This window comes from Aquarana catesbeiana, linkage group LG04 (assembly GCF_042186555.1).
Source record: "Aquarana catesbeiana isolate 2022-GZ linkage group LG04, ASM4218655v1, whole genome shotgun sequence".
Classification (NCBI taxonomy): Eukaryota; Metazoa; Chordata; class Amphibia; order Anura; family Ranidae; genus Aquarana; species Aquarana catesbeiana.
The window spans coordinates 49,651,813-49,671,438 of record NC_133327.1 but is presented as its reverse complement, the minus strand read 5'-3'; the positions used below and the strand labels follow the sequence as shown (position 1 = coordinate 49,671,438).

Below are 19,626 nucleotides of genomic sequence, written 5' to 3'. Positions count from 1 at the left end.
TGAATTCGAATTCGAAACGAAACAAATTCCGAAAACAAATGTAATGAATGCAACAAATTTAACTAAACGAATTTAGTTAAATAACGAATCAAAACGAAACTAAACTAAACGAATTTTTTCATCCTGCACATGTCTAGTCGTGAATGGCGTACCTGAAGACAAAAAAAATGGTTAACAATAAAGCACAGTAAACGGTAAAGTATAAAAATTGCATACCTGAAAAGCAAACATGATAAAACATAATAACAATAAAACATTGCAGAATAGAATACAGTAAAAAAGAGCAGAACAATAGAGAGAGAATAGAGAGAACAATGAAACGACAACTATTTTTTTCTATATTTTTTTTTTGTTTGTGTTTTTTTTTTTTTTTTTACACTTTTTTTTGTAACTGTAACTTTTTTAACTGTAACCGGTTCCAGGTTCGGGTCTCTCAAAATGCGATGGCATCTTGGGAGACCCTGTGAAATGGCGCCTAGTCTGTGGAATGCTGTACCCTACGCTAATACTCCAACTAGTGTATGGTAGCGTTCAAAACATTCACCAATGCAAAGACCAGGATTGTCAGGACAGGAGGGACAATAATAGCGGGTGTCACGCCTATATCCGCGCTTGCTGCAGACACAACATCTTTTTTGGGGGGGTTCGCTGGGTAGGGGTACTCGGGAGGACATAAAGAAAATGCCTCTCATGCAGCCAACTGCATTTGGTTGGGGATGTGAATGGGGGAAGTACGGACGCTGCAGAAGTGGTGGGTTCTCAATTAGGGTTGGCGAATGCAGCAGGAAGGGCATTATGGCACGATGGGCCTGTGTTTGTCTTTTTGGTGACAGCGGGACACTACTTGTGCTTGCCACCTCACCAGCTTGAACTGCACTTATGGGACTCACCATGTCACCAAGTGTTACTGCAGTGCTGGTTTGACTACGACCGGCATGTACTAGGCCACTGGTGCTTGCCAGTTCACCAAAACGCTACCAAAAAAAAACTGTTAGCGATCGCAGGGATAAGCCCTGACTCTGCAAACGCTGCAGTTATGCGTTTAGTGTTTTGTAAGTGTCAGTGATCGATCAATACTGCACTTGGGTGGGCTGGGCTGGGCCGGGCGGAGGGGCAAAACGCAGGTGCTAGCAGGTATCTGGGCTGATCCCGCTAACACTGCGTTTTTGGGAACCCTAAACTGCTGGGACTCTAGTATAGATCTGATCGGATCAGATATTGATCCGTTCAGATACTATACCACTAAGGGAGGTGTACGGTGCGTGCGTGGGTGTTAGAGGTACTGGCGCTAACCTGATGCTGCCTGGGGCTGGTGCTTGCCAGTTCACCAAAACACTACCAAAAAAACTGTTAGCGATCGCAGGGATCAGGCCTGACTCTGCGAATGCTGCAGTTATGCGTTTAGTGTTTTGTAAGTGACAGTGATCGATCGATACTGCACTTGGGTGGGCTGGGCTGGGCCGGGCGGAGGGGCAAAACGCAGGTGCTAGCAGGTATCTGGGCTGATCCCGCTAACACTGCGTTTTTGGGAACCCTAAATTGCTGGGGACGCTAGTATAGATCTGATTGGATCAGATTTAGATCCGTTCAGATACTATACCACTAAGGGAGGCGTATGCTGCGTGCGTGGGTGTTAGCGGTACTGGCGCTAATCTGACACTGCCTGGGGCGACGCATATCACCGCCAGGTGATCAGGGGGCTAAACCTTTATTCGGCAATAAACGACGGGTGCCCTGACACTATAAAAAATAAACGAACTAACTAACCGTAACAGTTATACGGTGATCAGTGGTGAAAGGGTTAACTAGGGGGCAATCAAGGGGTTAAAACCTTTATTAGGTAGTATATGGGGTCCCTGTCGCTATAAAACGCTGACGGCGAACCTAAATATTTACGTCCCTAACTAGCGTCACCAGCGACACTAATTCAGCGTTCAGAAAAATGATCGCTTAGCGACACTGGTGACGGGGGTGATCAAGGGGTTAAAACTTTATTAGGGGGGTTTAGGGGGGTACCCTATACCTAAAGGGGGCTAACACTCACTGCCCTAACACTTCTAACTGTCACAAACTGACACCATTCAGTAATCAGAAAAAAAAAAAAACTACTTGGTGTCAGTGTGACGGGGGGATTGGGGGGTGATCGGGGGGCGATCGGGGGTGTAAAGTGTGCCTGGCATGTTCTACTGTGTGTGTTTATGTTTTACACTCACTCAGATGTCTTCTCTCCTCGGCGCCGGAATGGAAACTGCCGAGCCGAAGAGAGATGACATCACATCCTCTGCGAGGGGGGGCCACGAATGGATGGCCTCCCCCTCATCACTGAACGCTCCCAGACCAAAGCCGACTGCCTCTGGCACCGGGGGGGTCCGATCGGACCCCCCCCGCCCGCGGGAAGGCAATCACGTACCAGGTACCTGATTTTGCCTGCCCGTGCCATTCTGCTGACGTATATCAGCGTGAGGCGGTCGGCAAGTGGTTAATAGGGCCCTTCCACACTGTCAAAAGCTTTACACCTATCTAGGGATGCGATAACATGAGTGGGGGAGCAGTTGTGGGGATATTGCAAGTTGTGTAATAATCTACGAATGTTCATCCTGGTAGAACGGCCAAGTATGAAGCCAACCTGATCACACCCAACCAATTTTGCAATTACTGTATTTAGACGGTTAGTCAACACTTTAGTTAGGATCTTTACATCCACATTGATAAGGGAAATCGGGCGGTAGGTATCACATTTTAGAGGATCTTTACATGGTTTTAGTAATAGAATTATTAATGCCTCTCGCATAGAGGGGGCAAGGATCCCGGCTTCCAGAGGCTTGTTATAGGTATGGATAAGAAAGAGACAGAGGAGATGGCGATATTGGGCATACCATTTAGCCAGAAATCTATCTAGGCCATGTGTTTTATGTGCTGGAAGTTGTGAAATGGCAAGGGTAAGTTCTTCAACAGAGAGAAGGGCATCCAGCTCCACACGTGCACCTTTCGACAAGCAGGAAAGAGATACCTGAGCCAGGTAGCCCTCCAGCTGACCCGCAGAATATTGAGCTGTGGTAGCATATAGATCTTTATAAAGAGTTAGAAAAGCCTCCACAATATCCTGAGGGGTATCACTGATCCTATCCTGGAGGGTCAAGATCCGGGGAATAGAGATAGAGGTGTGGTTGGGTCTAGTCAAATAAGCAAGTAAACGACCAGCCTGGTTACTGTTCAAATACTTTCTGGGTGACATAAAGCATACGTTTTTTAGTAAGGTCCAACAAACGAAGTTCATATTCTCTACGTTTATGTAGCCAAGAATCATGTTTGACAGTGTTGGGATTATGCAATGCACCTGTTATTGACACAAAAGTGCCCCGCAGCGTAGCCTTAAAAGCCTCCCATTCTGTAGAAGGGTCAGTAGTGCCCAGATTCGCATTCCAATAATTTACAATGGCCGTTCTGCATTCACCCTGCACCACATCATCCTCCAGCCAATGAGAATTCAAGCGCCAAATAACAGAGTTCAAACATGGGATGAGGAGAAGGAGCACAGACAGAGGTGCATGATCGGACACACCCCTAGGTAGGAAGGATACTTTAGAAACAATGGGAAGGGTGTCACTAGAGGCAAACGACATATCTATACGAGACATGGTGTGGAAGGAATCAGAGTGGCAGGAATACTGACAAACACCTGGATGCTTCCACCTCCACAACTCAGTGAGACCATATACCTGTACCCAATCAGCAGGGCTGGACTGGGACAATAATTTGGCCCTGGACTTCATACAGACCGGCCCACTTTACTCCAAACACCTGGTGTTGGCACTTCAATCATCACGGCACCATGGTTGATATGGTGTCAGGATGATTGAAGTGCATAATTTCTGTTATTACATTGTATAAAATGAAATATTACAATGCAGAACCAGTGGGAGCCCTGAGCGTGTCACTTGTCACTGTCGCACCGGTGCTCTGCATTTACTAGCCTGATCGGTTCCCGCTGGCGGCTCCTAATTCAGATTGATGACAAGCCTGGACTCTTGCACAGTGTCTCAATGCCTTTCACCCTACTCCCTTTGTCAGTAACATTCCTTTAGTGGAATAAAAAGTTGTTTTAATGCTACACCTAGTTGGCGCTCTGTATCTCTCTCTCTCTCTCCTCCCCATCACTGAAACCAGCCCACTGAGCCATCGGCCCACCGGGAAACTCCCTGTAGTCCCGATGGCCAGTACATGCCTGCCAATCAGTATATATATATATATATATATATATATATATATATATATATATACTGTATATTTTGAATTGTACTGAATCTGGGAGCAGTGACAGAGGACATACAGTCATGGCCGAAATTGTTGGCACCACAGAAATTTTTCCAAAAAATCAAGTATTTCTCACAGAAAAGTATTGCAGTAACACATATTTTGCTAAACACATGTTTATTCCCTTTGTGTGTATTGGAACAAGACAAAAAAAGGGAGGAAAAAAGGCAAATTGGACATAATGCCACACAAAACTCCAAAAATGGGCTGGTCAAAATTCTTGGCACCCTTTCAAAATTGTGGATAAATAAGATTGTTTCAAGCATGTGATGATCCTTTAAACAGAAAAAGAAAACTGAGCTAGGGTAGATAAAAAGCAAGTATACACATATACCCAATCCCAAAGAGTACCCGTGGAATTGCATGTGAAAGATTGCTAAAAAGCATCAATTCTCCTGCACAACATAAATACAGTAGTCAAAAATTTAAAAATATAGAATTGCGCTAAACATGTGAAAAATATTGCATAAAGTGAGTGCACACTAGCACACTAACCCAATATTTAAAAAGTGATCAAATGTCCATATATGTGCAACAATTGTATAATGTGGACAAGAATCCTGAATGTCAAAAACACCATTATACATAAAAGGACAAAGATGGCCATGGTAATTAGTACAACTAAACCAATTGGTTAAATAAAAACATATGATGTATAATGTCCAAAAAACTATAACAGTAATATCAAAGTGAGCTTTAACCACTTCCCGACAGACTCCTGTAGTTATACGTCGGCAGAACGGCACGGCTGCGCAAAGTAACGTACCTGTACGTTACTTTGAATTTGCCGCTGTGTGTGCGCGTGCACTGTCGGCCTACCGCGAGCTCCGTGAGTCAGGTTGCGGGTCCCGCAGACTCGATAGCTGCGGGGATACCCGCGATCGCCTCACAAAAATCACAAAACCTCAAAAATGGTAGAAGAATACGTATCGGCCTAAACTGAGGAAAAAAAATGTTTTTAAAATATTTTTTGGGGATATTTATTATAGCAAAAAGTTAAAAAAAATGCGTTTTTTTCAAAATTGTCGCTATTTTTTTGTTTATAGCTCAAAAAATAAAAACCACAGAGGTGATCAAATACCACCAAAAGAAAGCTCTATTTGTGGTAAAAAAAGGACTTAAATTTTGTTTGGGAGCTACGTCGCACGACCACGCAGTTGTCAGTTAAAGCGACGCAGTGCCGAATCGCAAAAAAAGCACTGGTCAGGAAGGGGGGTAAATTCTTCCGGGGCTGAAGTGGTTAAAATTAAAAAGTGAAAGTAATGTCCATTCATAAAATGTGGAATCTTCAGTGTTAAATGAAGAACTTGTGCACAATCCACCACCATTAAGTAGAGAGTTACTGCTTACCGGAAGCCCGTGATCCCCCACTACAGAGAATCAAGGGAAGCCTGTATAAGGGATGCCCTCCAGGGCCTATCAGATGTAGCCAATAACCTTGATTCGTTAGTGGTGATAGTGTGGTCTCCAGAGACACCCAACAAAACTCATTACACCTCAGATCTCCTCATTTCATTCCCAGCCCATGGGTGTATGTGCATGGCATGAAAAAATATAAGTGCTCCAATAGTGTAAAACCTTCAAGATTTATTGAAATGATAAAACACAGTATCATACTTACATTTGAAAAGCAGAAAAAACGCCTGTATGCCTGATGTGCCGGCTGGTACACACTCAGACAAGCCCGTCCTTCTGGAATCATGAACAATGAGCTGACACTAGCGCGTTGCTCCGTCCTATGCATTTCGTAATAGAATTGCGTCGTCCAGGGACATGGGCGGTGCGCTGGGTCACCTCACTTTGTACTCTGGCAACCCAACCAAGCCTCATTCTGGGCCGTAGTTCATAAGGTCCATATGCCTCATAATAACGGGTCAGGATCGGGGTCCGTAGTTAATATAATGATCACAAAAATTGTGAATAATTAAAACAAAAGTAAAAACAAACAGGCATCCAATTAGTGACCGATCCATAAAGGCAGGTACACAAGGAGCAAAATAAAAATATTAGGACTGCCCTTCTTCGCCAATCTTGGGCGGAAATAGATTGAATGTTTACACCAGTTTTTCTCTTCTTTCCCTACTATCGCCACATCTTTGGTAGAGAAACAGGGGATAAGATATTTTACATCAATGGCCAGTCACAGGGCTCCACAGGGAAGATGAGCTGTTATAATCCTTATCTCAGCTTATCTACATTTACAGTAAAAAAAACATACACCTCAAAAGTTTCAGTAAGTCAAACAGAGCCCGATGGAAGATGGCCTACTGCTGTGTTGTTTCTATAGCTGACCCATGGCACTCATGGAATCCTTTATCATGTATTAATGTTTATGTTGTGAAACAAAGATTGTATAATCCATACTATAATATGTCTTGTTTTGGTTTTGTAGCGGCAACTGGCTATCCTCACTCTATCAACCATATACCAAAGGGAAACCTTGCAGTCTATGCCGCACAGATTGTGATGAAAGTGGAAAGCTTTGTTGTAAGTACTGAGCTGAACAACTCAATCTAAATCCCTTCCCATCCAGCCCTTGTGTGCCTCCTTTAACTGGGATATTATGGTCGGAGGACAGGAAGGTCCACCCGAACATGTCGGAGCCAGTCTCAGCTCTCATTCATTACTAGAGACTAGGGATGAGCCGAACAACCCCCCCCCCCCCCCCGGTTCAGTTTGCACCAAAAATTTGTACGAACATGCGAACACTGTAAAATCTATAGGACACAAATGTGAAAATCAAAAGTGCTCATTTTAAAGGCTTATATGAAAGTTATTGCCATAAAAAGTGTTTGGGGACCCAGGTCCTGCCCCAGGGGACATGTATCAATGCAAAAAAAAGTTTTAAGAATTCTTAAAGTGAAACAATAAAAATGAAATATTCCTTTAAATATCATGCCTGCCTTGGTCTGCCTGTAAAGTAGCACATTTTCCCCATGTTTAGAACAGTACCGCAGCAAAATGACATTTCTAAAGGAAAAAATGTCATTTTAAATTGCTCACAGCTGTAATGTATTGCCAGATCCCAGCAATATACATTAAACATCATTGAAAAAAAACAGCATGGGTTTCATACCAGGCCCATAGGGTCTGTTATGAATATTAAGGGGAACTCCAAGCCAAAATTTAAAAAAAAAATTGTGTGGGGGTCCCCCCCAAAATCCATACCAGACCTAAAGGGCCTGGTATGGACGGGGGAACACATGCCGTTTTTTTCTTAATTCTGTCATAGGGCTCCCCTTAACCACTTCAATACACTATATTATATATTGTACACCGCATTATACCCTGCACTGTATTATATATACTACAATGAGTGCACCATATACTGTGAACTGCAATATATATACTATATGGACTACACTATATACTCTGAACTGCAGTATATATACCATACGGACTGCACTATATACTCTGCTGAAAAGTTGGGCCTGATGCTGCACACACACGGGCGGACTTTTCGACCGGACTGGTCCGACAGACTTTCCGACAGACTTTCTAACGAACGGACTTGCCCACACACGATCACAAAGTCCAAAGGATTTGTACATGATGACGTACGACCGGACTAAAATAAGGAAGTTGATAGCCAGTAGCCAATAGCTGCCCTAGCATGGGTTTTAGTCCGTCGGACTAGCATACAGATGAGCGGATTTTTCGACTGGACTCGAGTCCATCGGAAAGATTTGAAACGTTTTATTTCTAGGTCTGTTGAACTTTTGGGGAAAAAAAGTCCGCTGTAGCCCAAACACGATCAAATTGTCCGACGGAGTCTGGTCCGCCGGACCAAGTCCGCCGGAAAGTCTGCTCATGTGTACGCGGCATTAGGTGTTGGTCGTGGCAGAACACGGTAACCCCTCTCAGTTACTCTCATTGGGCGCAGGAACAGTCCCTGCTGTTAAATATCATTTCAGAAATTGTAATTACATGCCCCTGTTAAACAGGGGCAGAAACATTGGGCCTTAGGTGTTGGTGGTGCCAGAACACTGTAACCCCTCAGAGTTACCCACATCAGCCCTGGAAGATTTGGCTGCTCGATGATCAGGCCATTTTTTGTGATACGGCGCTGCGTCACTTTAACTGACAATTGCGCGATCGTGCGATGCTGTACACATACAAAATTGGCTTCCTTTTTTTCCCCACAAATAGAGCTTTCTTTTGGTGGTATTTAAAAAAAAAGTAATGGCGGTGATCAGCGATTTTTATTGAGACTGGGACATTATTGCGGACAGATCGGACACTGCCCCAGGGGACATGTATCAATGCAAAAAAAAGTTTTAAAAACTGCGTTTTTTTTGGGAGCAGTGATTTTAATGATGCTTAAAGTGAAAAAAAAGTGAAATATTCCTTTAAATATCGTACCTGGGGGCTGTCTATAGTATGCCTGTAAAGTGGCTCATGTTTCCCATGTTTAGAACAGTCTGACAGCAAAATTACATTTCTAAAGGAAAAAAGTCATTTAAAACTACTTGCGGCTATTAATGAATTGTCGGTCTGGCAATACACATAAAAGTTCATTGATAAAAACGGCATGGGATTCCTCCACAGGGAAACCCCAAACCAAAATTAAAAAAAAAAATGCGTGGGGGTCCCCCCATATTTCATGCTTAGAACAGTCCCTGCACAAAATGAAATTTTTAAAAGAATAAAAGTCATTTAAAACTGCTTACGGCTTTATTGTAATGTCGGGTCCCGGTAATATGGATAAAAATCAGTGAGACAAACGGCATGGGTACCCCCCAGTCCATTACCAGGCCCTTTGTGTCTTGTACGGATATTAAGGGGAACCCCGCACCTAAATTAAAAAAAGGAAAGGTGTGGGGCCCCCAGGCCCTATATACTTTGAACAGCAGTATATAGGCGGTCCAAACAAGACAGGGACTGTAGGTTTATTGTTAAGTAGAATCTGTTTGTAATTTTGAACTGGTACATTTTAACGTGTTTAGCTCCAGCCAAAAAATCTATTTTTAGGCTTTTTGGAAAACATAGGAAAGGGTTATCACCCCTGTGACATTTGTTTTGCTGTCTGTGCTCCTCTTCAGAAGATTTCACCTCACTTTCTGTCCCAATGACAAATGTTTTTAGAAAATTTGGGGTTTTAGTGAAACAAGGATTGGTGATAAAGCATCAGTGTAAAGGAGAAACTTTTTTCCCATATTAACTCTTACAGGAGAGAATTTCCCTTCCTAGGGGTAGATTTCATCTCACTTCCTGTTGTCTCCTTCCGTTTGCAAGTAGGAGTCGTTTTTAAGTTGGATGTTTGAAAGTAGGGTCCTGTCCTATATACTATGCAGAAATTTGGGCCTTAGCTGTTGGTGTTGCCACAACACTGTAAGCCCTCACAGGGCCCTGCTGTGAAATATTAGATCAAGAATTGTAATTACCGTATTTATCGGCGTATAACACGCGCCGAGGTATAACACGCACCCCAAGTTTAGGAGGGAATTGTAAGGAAAAAAATGTTTTAAGGAAAAAAAACTTTATTTAAATGCCCATCAATGCAGCCTTGCACAGCGTCCATCTGCATGCTTGTCCAGTGTCATTTGCAGCCTTGGTGTCATTTGCAACCTTGCAGTCATTTGCAGCCTTGCAGTCAGCAGCCTTGGTGTCATTTGCAGCCATATCAGTGTCCATTTGCAGCCTTGCAGCTTTGTCAGTGCCGATCTGCAGCTTTTCTGTGTCCGTTTGCAGCCTTGCCCAGGCTGCAGTTAAACTGCAGTGACTTGTCAGTGTCACTGCAGTTTGAAAATGGCGCCGCCAGCGCCGAAATACACAGAGCCGGTCCTCGGCTCTTCTCGGCGGCTCTTAGTCACTTTCGGCCACTTTTGGCTCCACTCGTAGTCCCGCCCGGGATGGGCGTGACTGTGAACGGAGCTAGCCGAGTACACTCGGCTATCTGTATATGGGCGGTGCTCGAGTGGAGCCGAAAGTGGCGGAGAAGAGTCGAGGACCAGCTCTGTGTATTTTGGCGCCGGCAGCGCCATTTTCAAATCGGCGGCCGGCGATCGCTCTGCTCAGTCAGCGGGGGATCGCATGGGATCGACGTATAATACGCACCAGCAATTTTCCCCTGATTTTAAAAAGTGCGTGTTATACGCCGATAAATACGGTACATGCCTCTGTTGAACAGGGTCAGAAAAATTGGGCCTTAGGCACTGGTGCCACAACACTGCAACTCCTCACAAATACTCTATTTGGAGCGTAGGAATGAGCCCTGCTGCAAAGTATTGCATCAAAAATTGTAATACACGCCCCTGTTAAACAGGGGCTGAAAAAATGGGCCTTAGCCACTGGTGGCAGTGCCCAGAAACAAAAATATTCTTACAAGCTATCAGCATGATCATTGAGGAGGAAGAGGATAGTCACTCAGCATCAGCATAGGCAGTCTTGAAGGGATCTGACATTTCAAAAAAATGTATTCGGTTACATCAGCATCAGGTTCTTGGTATATGGTGGTGAACCAAGACTGATTCACTTTTATGAAGGTCAGTCGATTGACCGAGTCGGTGGACAGGAGCACCCTGTGATCGGTCACAAAGCCTCCAGCAGCACTGAATGTGCGTTCCGAAAGAACGCTGAATGCAGGACAGGCCAGTAGCTCAATTGCATACTGTGCAAGCTCTGGCCAGTGATCCATCTTCAACCCAGAGGATTTTCAGTGGGAAAGGTGTCCAAGTCAGATCTTGCCCCTAGATATTCCTGCACCATGTAAAACAGACGCTGGCGATGGTTGCTGGAACCGATCATACCTTGGGGCTGCGGACTAAAAAATTGTCTGAACGCATCGGTCAGATGGCCACCTTCTCCAGCACTGCTTCTTTGACTGACCGAAGCCTTGGCAACACGTTGTCCAGGAACAGGAGTTTGTAACCTCCCAGTCTCTGGAAATGCATTGCACAGACCTTTCTGCAAGGGCTCCTGAAGATGTTTCATCCTCTAGTCCCTCTGCGACGGCAAGATAAGGTCTGCAACCTTACTCTTGTAACGTGGATCAAGGAGGGTTGCCAGCCAGTAACGATCTCTCTCCTTGATACCACGAATACAAGGATCCTTCCACAGGCTTTGCAGGATCAGGGAGGCCATGCAGTGTAGGTTTGCTGAGGCATTCAGTCCGGAGTCCTCTGGGTCACTAAGGACGACGATCCGCAGCCACCTCCTCCCAGCCACGTACAAGTCCATGGGTTTCTTGCTGAAACAATCCTCCTCCTTCTCATCCTCTTCCTGTGTGATCGGCGGGCACACAGGAAAACTGTCTGGATAAAGGGGGCCTTAAGAGCTAAGGAAGTCCTCCTCTTCCTGCCTCTGTTGTGCCTCAAGTGCCCTGTCCATTATTCCACGCAGGTGGACAAGGGGGACAGTGTCACTGATGCATGCACTGTCACTGCTCACCATACTCGTGGCCTCCTCAAATGGTGACAGGACAGTGCATGCATCCCTGATCATGGCCCAATGGCGTGGGGAAAAAAAAAAAACAAGCTCCCCTGACCCTATCCTGGTGCCATAGTCGCATAGGTACTCATTGATGGCCCTCTGCTGCGTGTGCAGCCGCTGCAGCATGGCTAACATTGAGTTCCTCCTGGTGGGCATGTCACAGATTAGGCGGTTCTTGGGCAGGTTAAATTCCTTTTAGAGGTCAGCCAGCCGAGCACTGGCATTATATGTCCGGCGGAAATGCACACAGACTTTCCTTGCCTGCCTCAGGACATCCTGTAAGCCCGCGTACCTGCCCAAGAACCGCTGCACCACTAAGTTAAGGACGTGAGCCAAACAGGGCACATGGGTTAATTGTCCCTGTCAGAGGGTGGAGAGGAGGTTGGTGCCATTGTCGCAAACCACCATTCCTGCCTGTAGTTGGCGTGGCATCAACCACCTCTGAACCTGCCCCTGCAGAGCTGACAGAATCTCTGCCCCAGTGTGGCTCCTGTCCCCCAAGCACACCAGCTCAAGTACCTTATGGCATATTTTGGCCTGCGTACTTGCGTAGCCCCTTGAACGCCTACGGAGCACCGCTGGTTTAGAGGACAAAGCACAGGAAGAGGCCATGGAGGAAGAAGAAGAGGAGGGGGTGGAGGAGAGAGGTGTGTCGGAATCACCAGTAGTGGCATTTTGGAGGTGTGGTGGCGGAACAACCTCCAACACTACTGCACCTTGTCCTGCATCCTTCCCAGCTGCCAGCAGAGTCACCCAATGCGCCGTGAAACTTAAGAAATGTCCCTGTCCATGCCTGCTGGACCATGAGTCAGCGGTAATATGCACCTTACCGCTGACCGCCCTGTCCAGAGAGGCCAAGACATTGCCTTCCACATGCTGGTAGAGAGCCGGAATCGCCTTCTGTGAGAAAAAGTGCCATTTGGGAACCTGCCACTGAGGAACCGCACATTCCACTAACTCACGGAAGGGGGCAGAGTCTACCAACTGAAAAGGTAGCAGTTGAAGTTCTAGCAATTTTGCCAAGCTAGCATTCAACTGCTGGGCATGTGGATGGCTGGGAGCGAACTTCCTTCTGCGGTACAGCAGCTGGGGCAGGGACATTTGCCTGGTACAATCTGCCGTCGGTGTACCGATAGCAGATTGCCCACAAGTACTTGGCTGTGACACACCTAATTGTTCACCTTCATTCCTCTCAGTGCAGGTCTCAGAGAGGACTGAAGGTATAGTGGGGTTGGAGATCCCAGCTGATGAGGAGCAAGGAGAGGTCCGCTTTGTTCTTTGGTGTGGGTCTTTTAGGTACGCTTGCCAATGAACTGCATGCCAACCGGGAGATGTTTTGGCCACGCAAGATACGCTTGAGACATATGTTGCAAATAGCAGCGGTGCGATCTGATGCACTCATCTCAAAATAGGCCCACACCAAAGAACTTTTGGAATAACGCGCAGAGACAGCAGCGCCCTGCACATGCGGAGCTCTGCGGTGTGATGCAGTCAGTGTGCTGCCCTTAGGCTTGCCCTTGGAGGGCATACTGCCTCGTTGGTGATGTGCCTCCTCCTCCTCCTCCTCCTATCAGGCACCCACGTGGAGTCAGTGACCTCATCATCCCCTCCCTCCTCATCACTGGAGCAAACCTGGCAGTATGCTGCAGCAGGGGGAACATGACTGCCAGATTGCTGTCCTTCTTGGGCACCCCCTCTGTCTGGGCTCACGTTACTGCCTTCCTTTAGCGGAGTACCATCATCGGAGCCTTCAAAACGCTGGGCATCCTTCTGGAGCATGTACCCAACACTGTGGTCAAACAGTTCGGTGAGACCTCAGGAGGACATGGTGGGGCTAGGGAAGGAGTCACTGATGGCATTGAGCCGAGGGAAGAGGCCGCGTTGGCAGCTGCTTTGCAAGACAAAGTACCCTGAGCCTGGGTGAGAGAGGATGAGGAGGATGAGGACGGCTTGGTCATCCACTTGTCCAAGTCTTCGGCATGTTGCGGCTCAACACGGCCAGCTGCCGAAAAAAAGGCCAAGCGTGTCCCACGGCCACGTGCTGATGAGGATGCACCGTGTCCACGACCAGCACTGTTGCCTCTAGACACAGAGCCTGCTTGCCCTCTTTTATTGGCTTGTGACTGTCTGCCTCTCCTTGTTGGCCTTTTAGACATACTATTGGCTTGCAGTGAGATGTAGCTGCACAAAACTGGGATGTATATATATATATACCGATTATACTGCAGCTAGCAGAATCAACTGCCTGCCTGTAGTATTATTAGTATGAGAACACCTGCACTTGTCTTCAGGTAGCTATACTGTAGGTGCAACTGTGCAGGGTACACAGTACAGTAACTGGAAATACGTCAAGAGCCTACACAAGCACCTGGCTTCAGGAAGCTATACTGTAGGTGCAACTGTGCAGGGTACACAGTACAGTAACTGGAAATACGTCAAGAGCCTACACAATCACCTGGCTTCAGGTAGCTATACTGTAGGTGCAACTGTGCAGGGTACACAGTACAGTAACTGGAAATACATCAAGAGCCTAAACAAGCACCTGGCTTTAGGTAGTTATACTGTAGGTGCAACTGTGCAGGGTACACAGTACAGTAACTGGAAATACGTCAAGAGCCTACACAAGCACTTGGCTTCAGGTAGCTATACTGTAGGTGCAACTGTGCAGGGTACACAGTACAGTAACTGGAAATACATCAAGCGCCTACACAAGCACCTGGCTTCAGGTAGCTATACTGTAGGTGCAACTGTGCAGGGTACACAGTACAGTAACTGGAAATACGTCAAGAGCCTACACAAGCACTTGGCTTCAGGTAGCTATACTGTAGGTGCAACTGTGCAGGGTACACAGTACAGTAACTGGAAATACATCAAGCGCCTACACAAGCACCTGGCTTCAGGTAGCTATACTGTAGGTGCAACTGTGCAGGGTACACTGTACAGTAACTGGAAATACATCAAGCGCCTACACAAGCACCTGGCTTCAGGTAGCTCTACTGTAGGTGCAACTGTGCAGGGTACACAGTACAGTAACTGGAAATACGTCAAAAGCCTACACAAGCACCTGGCTTCAGGTAGCTATACTGTAGGTGCAACTGTGCAGGGTACACAGTACAGTAACTGGAAATACGTCAAAAGCCTACACAAGCACCTGGCTTCAGGTAGCTATACTGTAGGTGCAACTGTGCAGGGTACACAGTACAGTAACTGGAAATATGTCAAGAGCCTAAACAAGCACCTGGCTTTAGGTAGTTATACTGTAGGTGCAACTGTGCAGGGTACACAGTACAGTAACTGGAAATACGTCAAGAGCCTACACAAGCACTTGGCTTCAGGTAGCTATACTGTAGGTGCAACTGTGCAGGGTACACAGTACAGTAACTGGAAATACATCAAGCGCCCACACAAGCACCTGGCTTCAGGTAGCTTTACTGTAGGTGCAACTGTGCAGGGTACACAGTACAGTAACTGGAAATACGTCAAAAGCCTACACAAGCACCTGGCTTCAGGTAGCTATACTGTAGGTGCAACTGTGCAGGGTACACAGTACAGTAACTGGAAATACATCAAGAGCCTAAACAAGCACCTGGCTTTAGGTAGTTATACTGTAGGTGCAACTGTGCAGGGTACACAGTACAGTAACTGGAAATACGTCAAGAGCCTACACAAGCACTTGGCTTCAGGTAGCTATACTGTAGGTGCAACTGTGCAGGGTACACAGTACAGTAACTGGAAATACATCAAGCGCCTACACAAGCACCTGGCTTCAGGTAGCTATACTGTAGGTGTAACTGTGCAGGGTACACAGTACAGTAACTGGAAAGATGTCAAGCACCTACACAAGCACCTGGCTTCAGGTAGCTATACTGTAGGTGCAACTGTGCAGGGTACACAGTACGGGAACTGGAAATACGTCAAGAGCCTACACAAACACCTGGCTTCAGGTAGCTATACTGTAGGTGCAACTGGAAATACTGTAAAAACAACTGCCTGCCTGTCAGTATATTAGGAAGAGAATAACAGGAATGGATCTAGCTAAACTGAATACAGTATATATATATATTATATATATATATATATATATATATATATATATATATATTATATATATATATATATATATATATATATATATATATATATATATATATATATACACACAATACACTGTAAGTGCACTTAACTGACTCGACCTGCCTACTCTAACTTAAATCAACTTAAATCATTGGCTTTGGCCAATTATGGCTCTCTGTACACACAGCGCTGTGATTGGCCAAGCATGCGGGTCATAGTGCATGCTTGGCCAATCATCAGCCAGCAATGCACTGCAATGCCGCAGTGAATTATGGGCCGTGACATGCGACTCGAATTTGGCACGAACGGCCCATAACGTTCGTAATTCACCGAGCGACCGAACACACGATGTTCGAGTCGAACATGTGTTCGACTCGAACACGAAGCTCATCCCTACTCAAGACCCAGTAACCCAGTGGATGCTCTGTTGGAAAGGTCTCCAAGTTTGTTCTTGCCCCTAGATATTCCTGTACCATATAATACAGATGCTGGTGATGGTTGCTGGAACCTTGGTGCTGAGGACTGAAAAATTGTTTTAAAGGCATCGGTCAGCTGGCCATCTTCTCCACCCCTCTTCCTCTGACTGAACTAAGCCTCAGAAACATGTTGTCCAGCACCAGGAAATGGTAACCTCCCAGGGTCTGGAAATGCGTTACACAAACTTTTCTTCAAGGCCTCCTGAAGATGTTTCATCCTCTGTTCCCTCTGCAAAGGCAGGATTAGTTCTTCAACCTTACCCTTGTAACGTGGATCAAGAAGGGTTGCCAGCCAGTAATGATCCCTCTCCTTAATACCACAAATCCTAGGGTGCTTTTACAGGCTTTTCAGAATCAGGGAGGCCATGCAGCGTAAGTTTGCAGAGGCATTCGATTCTGAGTCCTCTGGGTCACTAAGGATCACATTTGATATATATATATATCAAATACACTGCCTGTACTGACTGAATATATCAAATACACTGCCTGTACTGACTGAATATATATATATATCAAATACGCTGCCACTAACTAACCTACCTGCCTAATCTAGCTCAATCTCTCTATCTCCATCCACTATAACACACTATACGGCACAGTGTAAGCAGCTTTATATAGTGTGGGGCGTGGACTTAGTCCCCCTAAGCCATGATTGGTCAAAGGCACCCTGCCTTTGGCCAATTACGGCTCTCGCAGAGGAGTGTGCTGTGATTGGCCAAAGCATGCAGGTCGTATGTATGCTTTGGCAAATCATCGTACAGCAATGCACTGCGGCCTCACAGTGCCTTATGGGGCGTTCTGCGGCACTCGAATTTGCTGCGAACACCCCATAAATTTGCTGTTCGGGGAAAGGACGAACACCCAATGTTCGACACAAACTCGAAGCTCATCCCTACTAGAGACCGAGAGATGTCTTTGAAAGCTTGGTAATTGTGTTGGGAGCATGCAGTGAGCGTGCTCCAAGCAGAGAAATCTCAACTGCCTGTGTATATGTGTGCCGTGCGGGTGGTAAAGTCCATTCTTATTGCCACCACTCATACTGTATGTGTTACCTGGATAGCAAAGAGTTAAAGTAGGTTGTAAAAAAAAAAATTCAAAAGTTTACCTGGATAGAGTGGGAGAATGATTAGAACTGCTGCTTTTTTTTAACTGTTATCTTGGGTTCTGTTGGAAGAATTTCCCTTCACTTGGTATTAAAGCTTGTGGTGTCAAGGTTATAGTTATGTCAAAGGCCAGAACAGTTTGGTAGCATTTTCCCACAAAATTTGGGATACTAGGCTTTCCCAGGATCTTGCCTGAAGACATGTGAGATTGCTCTTTCCTAAGCGACGGAGGTGAAAGCCAAAGTGTAAAAACAATAATAAAACAATAAAACATTTTTTTCTTCTACTGTGTCAATGTTCTTTATTGCTTTATTTTTGCAAGGGGGCAAAGATCTAAAGAACAACCAACCTTGCATTTTGCACTTAATTCAGCATTTTTATTTTAGTGACAAAGTTGTTTTAAAAAGATTGAAATTATTTTTTTTAAACTATTCTATGCATTAAGATAAAAAACCTTCAGTGTGTAGCAGCCCCTCTCAGCCCCCCTAATACTTACTTGAGCCCCATCTCTGTCCAGTGATGTACACAAGTGCCTCTGGGACTCTCTGTCCTGATTGACTGAGACACAACAGCAGTGCCATTGGCTCCTGCTACTGTCAATCAAAGTCAGTTAGCCAATCAGGACAGAGAGGGGGCAGGGCTGAACCAGAGCTCAGTGTGTTAATGAACACACGGAGCTGCAGCTCGGCTCGGGTGCTTGCTGTGGGGGCACTCGACAGGAGGGAGGGACCAGGAGCAGCAAAGAGGGACTTGAGAAGAGGAGGATCCGGGCTTCTCTGTGCAAAACCATTTCACAGAGCAAGTAAGTATAACATGTTTGTTATTTTTAAAGAAAAAAAAAAACAAGACTTTAGTATCACTTTAATTTAGAGAAAGTACAAATAATTGTATATTGCATATGAGATATAACGGTATGCATTAGATAATAACAGAAACTAAACAAAAAATACAAAAAACAAGCAGTGCGAGTAATGTAGAGTCACTTGACTGGTTATAACTAGTTAAATATCAACTTGTCATAACTCTGGGTAGGTAGTCTGGATTAAGAGTAGAATGTAGGGAGGAGGCTCAGGAGCATGGTAGAAAGGGGAAAAAATGCAAACAGGATTACAATCAGATGAGGGCCACACTTCTAGGGTCAGCGATCCAGTTTGCCCACACATCATAACTAGGCATGAGCCGAACACCCCCCAGTTCGGTTTGTAGCAGAACATGCGAACAGGCAAAAAATTTGTTTGAACATGCGAACACGGTTAAAGTCTATGGGACACGAACATGAAAAATCAAAAGTGCTAATTTCATTTTATATGCAAGTTATTGCTAGGGATGGGCAAACAGTTCGGCCCGAGCATAATTTCAGTCCGAACTTTCATTGTTCGGTCGTTCGGAGAACAGCCGAACAAACGGGTCGTTCGCCCATTTATTCGGCCCCCGAATCGACCACAATGCATTGCGGCGCTGAACAGTGCATTGCAAGCCCTAATTGGCTGAAGCAGTGAAAGCTTTAGCCAATCAGGACACAGAGCATTGTAATAGGGCGTACACATGGTCGGACTTTGTTCGGACATTCCGACAACAAAATCCTAGGATTTTTTCCGACGGATGTTGGCTCAAACTTGTCTTGCATACACACGGTCACACAAAGTTGTCGGAAAATCCGATCGTTCTAAACGCGGTGACGTAAAACACATACGTCGGGACTATAAATGGGGCAGTGGCCAATAGCTTTAATCTCTTTATTTATTCTGAGCATGCGTGGCACTTTGTCCGTCGGATTTCAGTACACACGATCGGAATTTCCAACAACGGATTTTGTTGTCGGAAAATTTTATCTCCTGCTCTCCAACTTTGTGTGTCGGAAAATCCGATGGAAAATGTCCGATGGAGCCCACACACGGTCGGAATTTCCGACAACACTCTCCGATCGGACATTTTCCATCGGAAAATCCGACCGTGTGTACGGGGCATTAGAGTCATGATTGGACACTGTCATCATGACTTTATCCAATCATGGTTCATTCCTGCCCCACAGTATAAAAGTATTCTTTCAATGGCAGCCATTTTCAGTGTGATTTTGGCGTGGAGAGAGATAGAACAGGGCTCTGTTCAGTGCTATTAGTTAGTTAGTGTGCTATACTGTGCTATTTTGCTTCAATTGTCAGTGTAGAATATTAGTTTAGTGTCATTCTAGGGATAGTCTGAGTGTAGTGAGGAGGACCATCATTCAG

At 45.5% G+C, this 19,626-nt stretch overlaps 1 protein-coding gene across 3 annotated transcripts in view; it reads left to right on the top strand.

Moving 5' to 3' along the window:
* The window catches only part of LOC141139235 (cysteine-rich venom protein-like), a 300,818-nt gene that overhangs the window by 205,004 nt on the left and 76,188 nt on the right, over nucleotides 1-19,626 (top strand). For 2 of the 3 annotated variants that reach the window (XM_073625169.1, XM_073625170.1), the window contains one exon: nucleotides 6,707-6,801. The exons of the other annotated variant lie outside the window; for it this stretch is intronic. In XM_073625169.1, coding sequence (XP_073481270.1) covers nucleotides 6,707-6,801 — 95 coding nt within the window. The remainder of the gene's footprint in view (nucleotides 1-6,706; nucleotides 6,802-19,626) is intronic. 3 annotated transcript variants of the gene reach the window in all.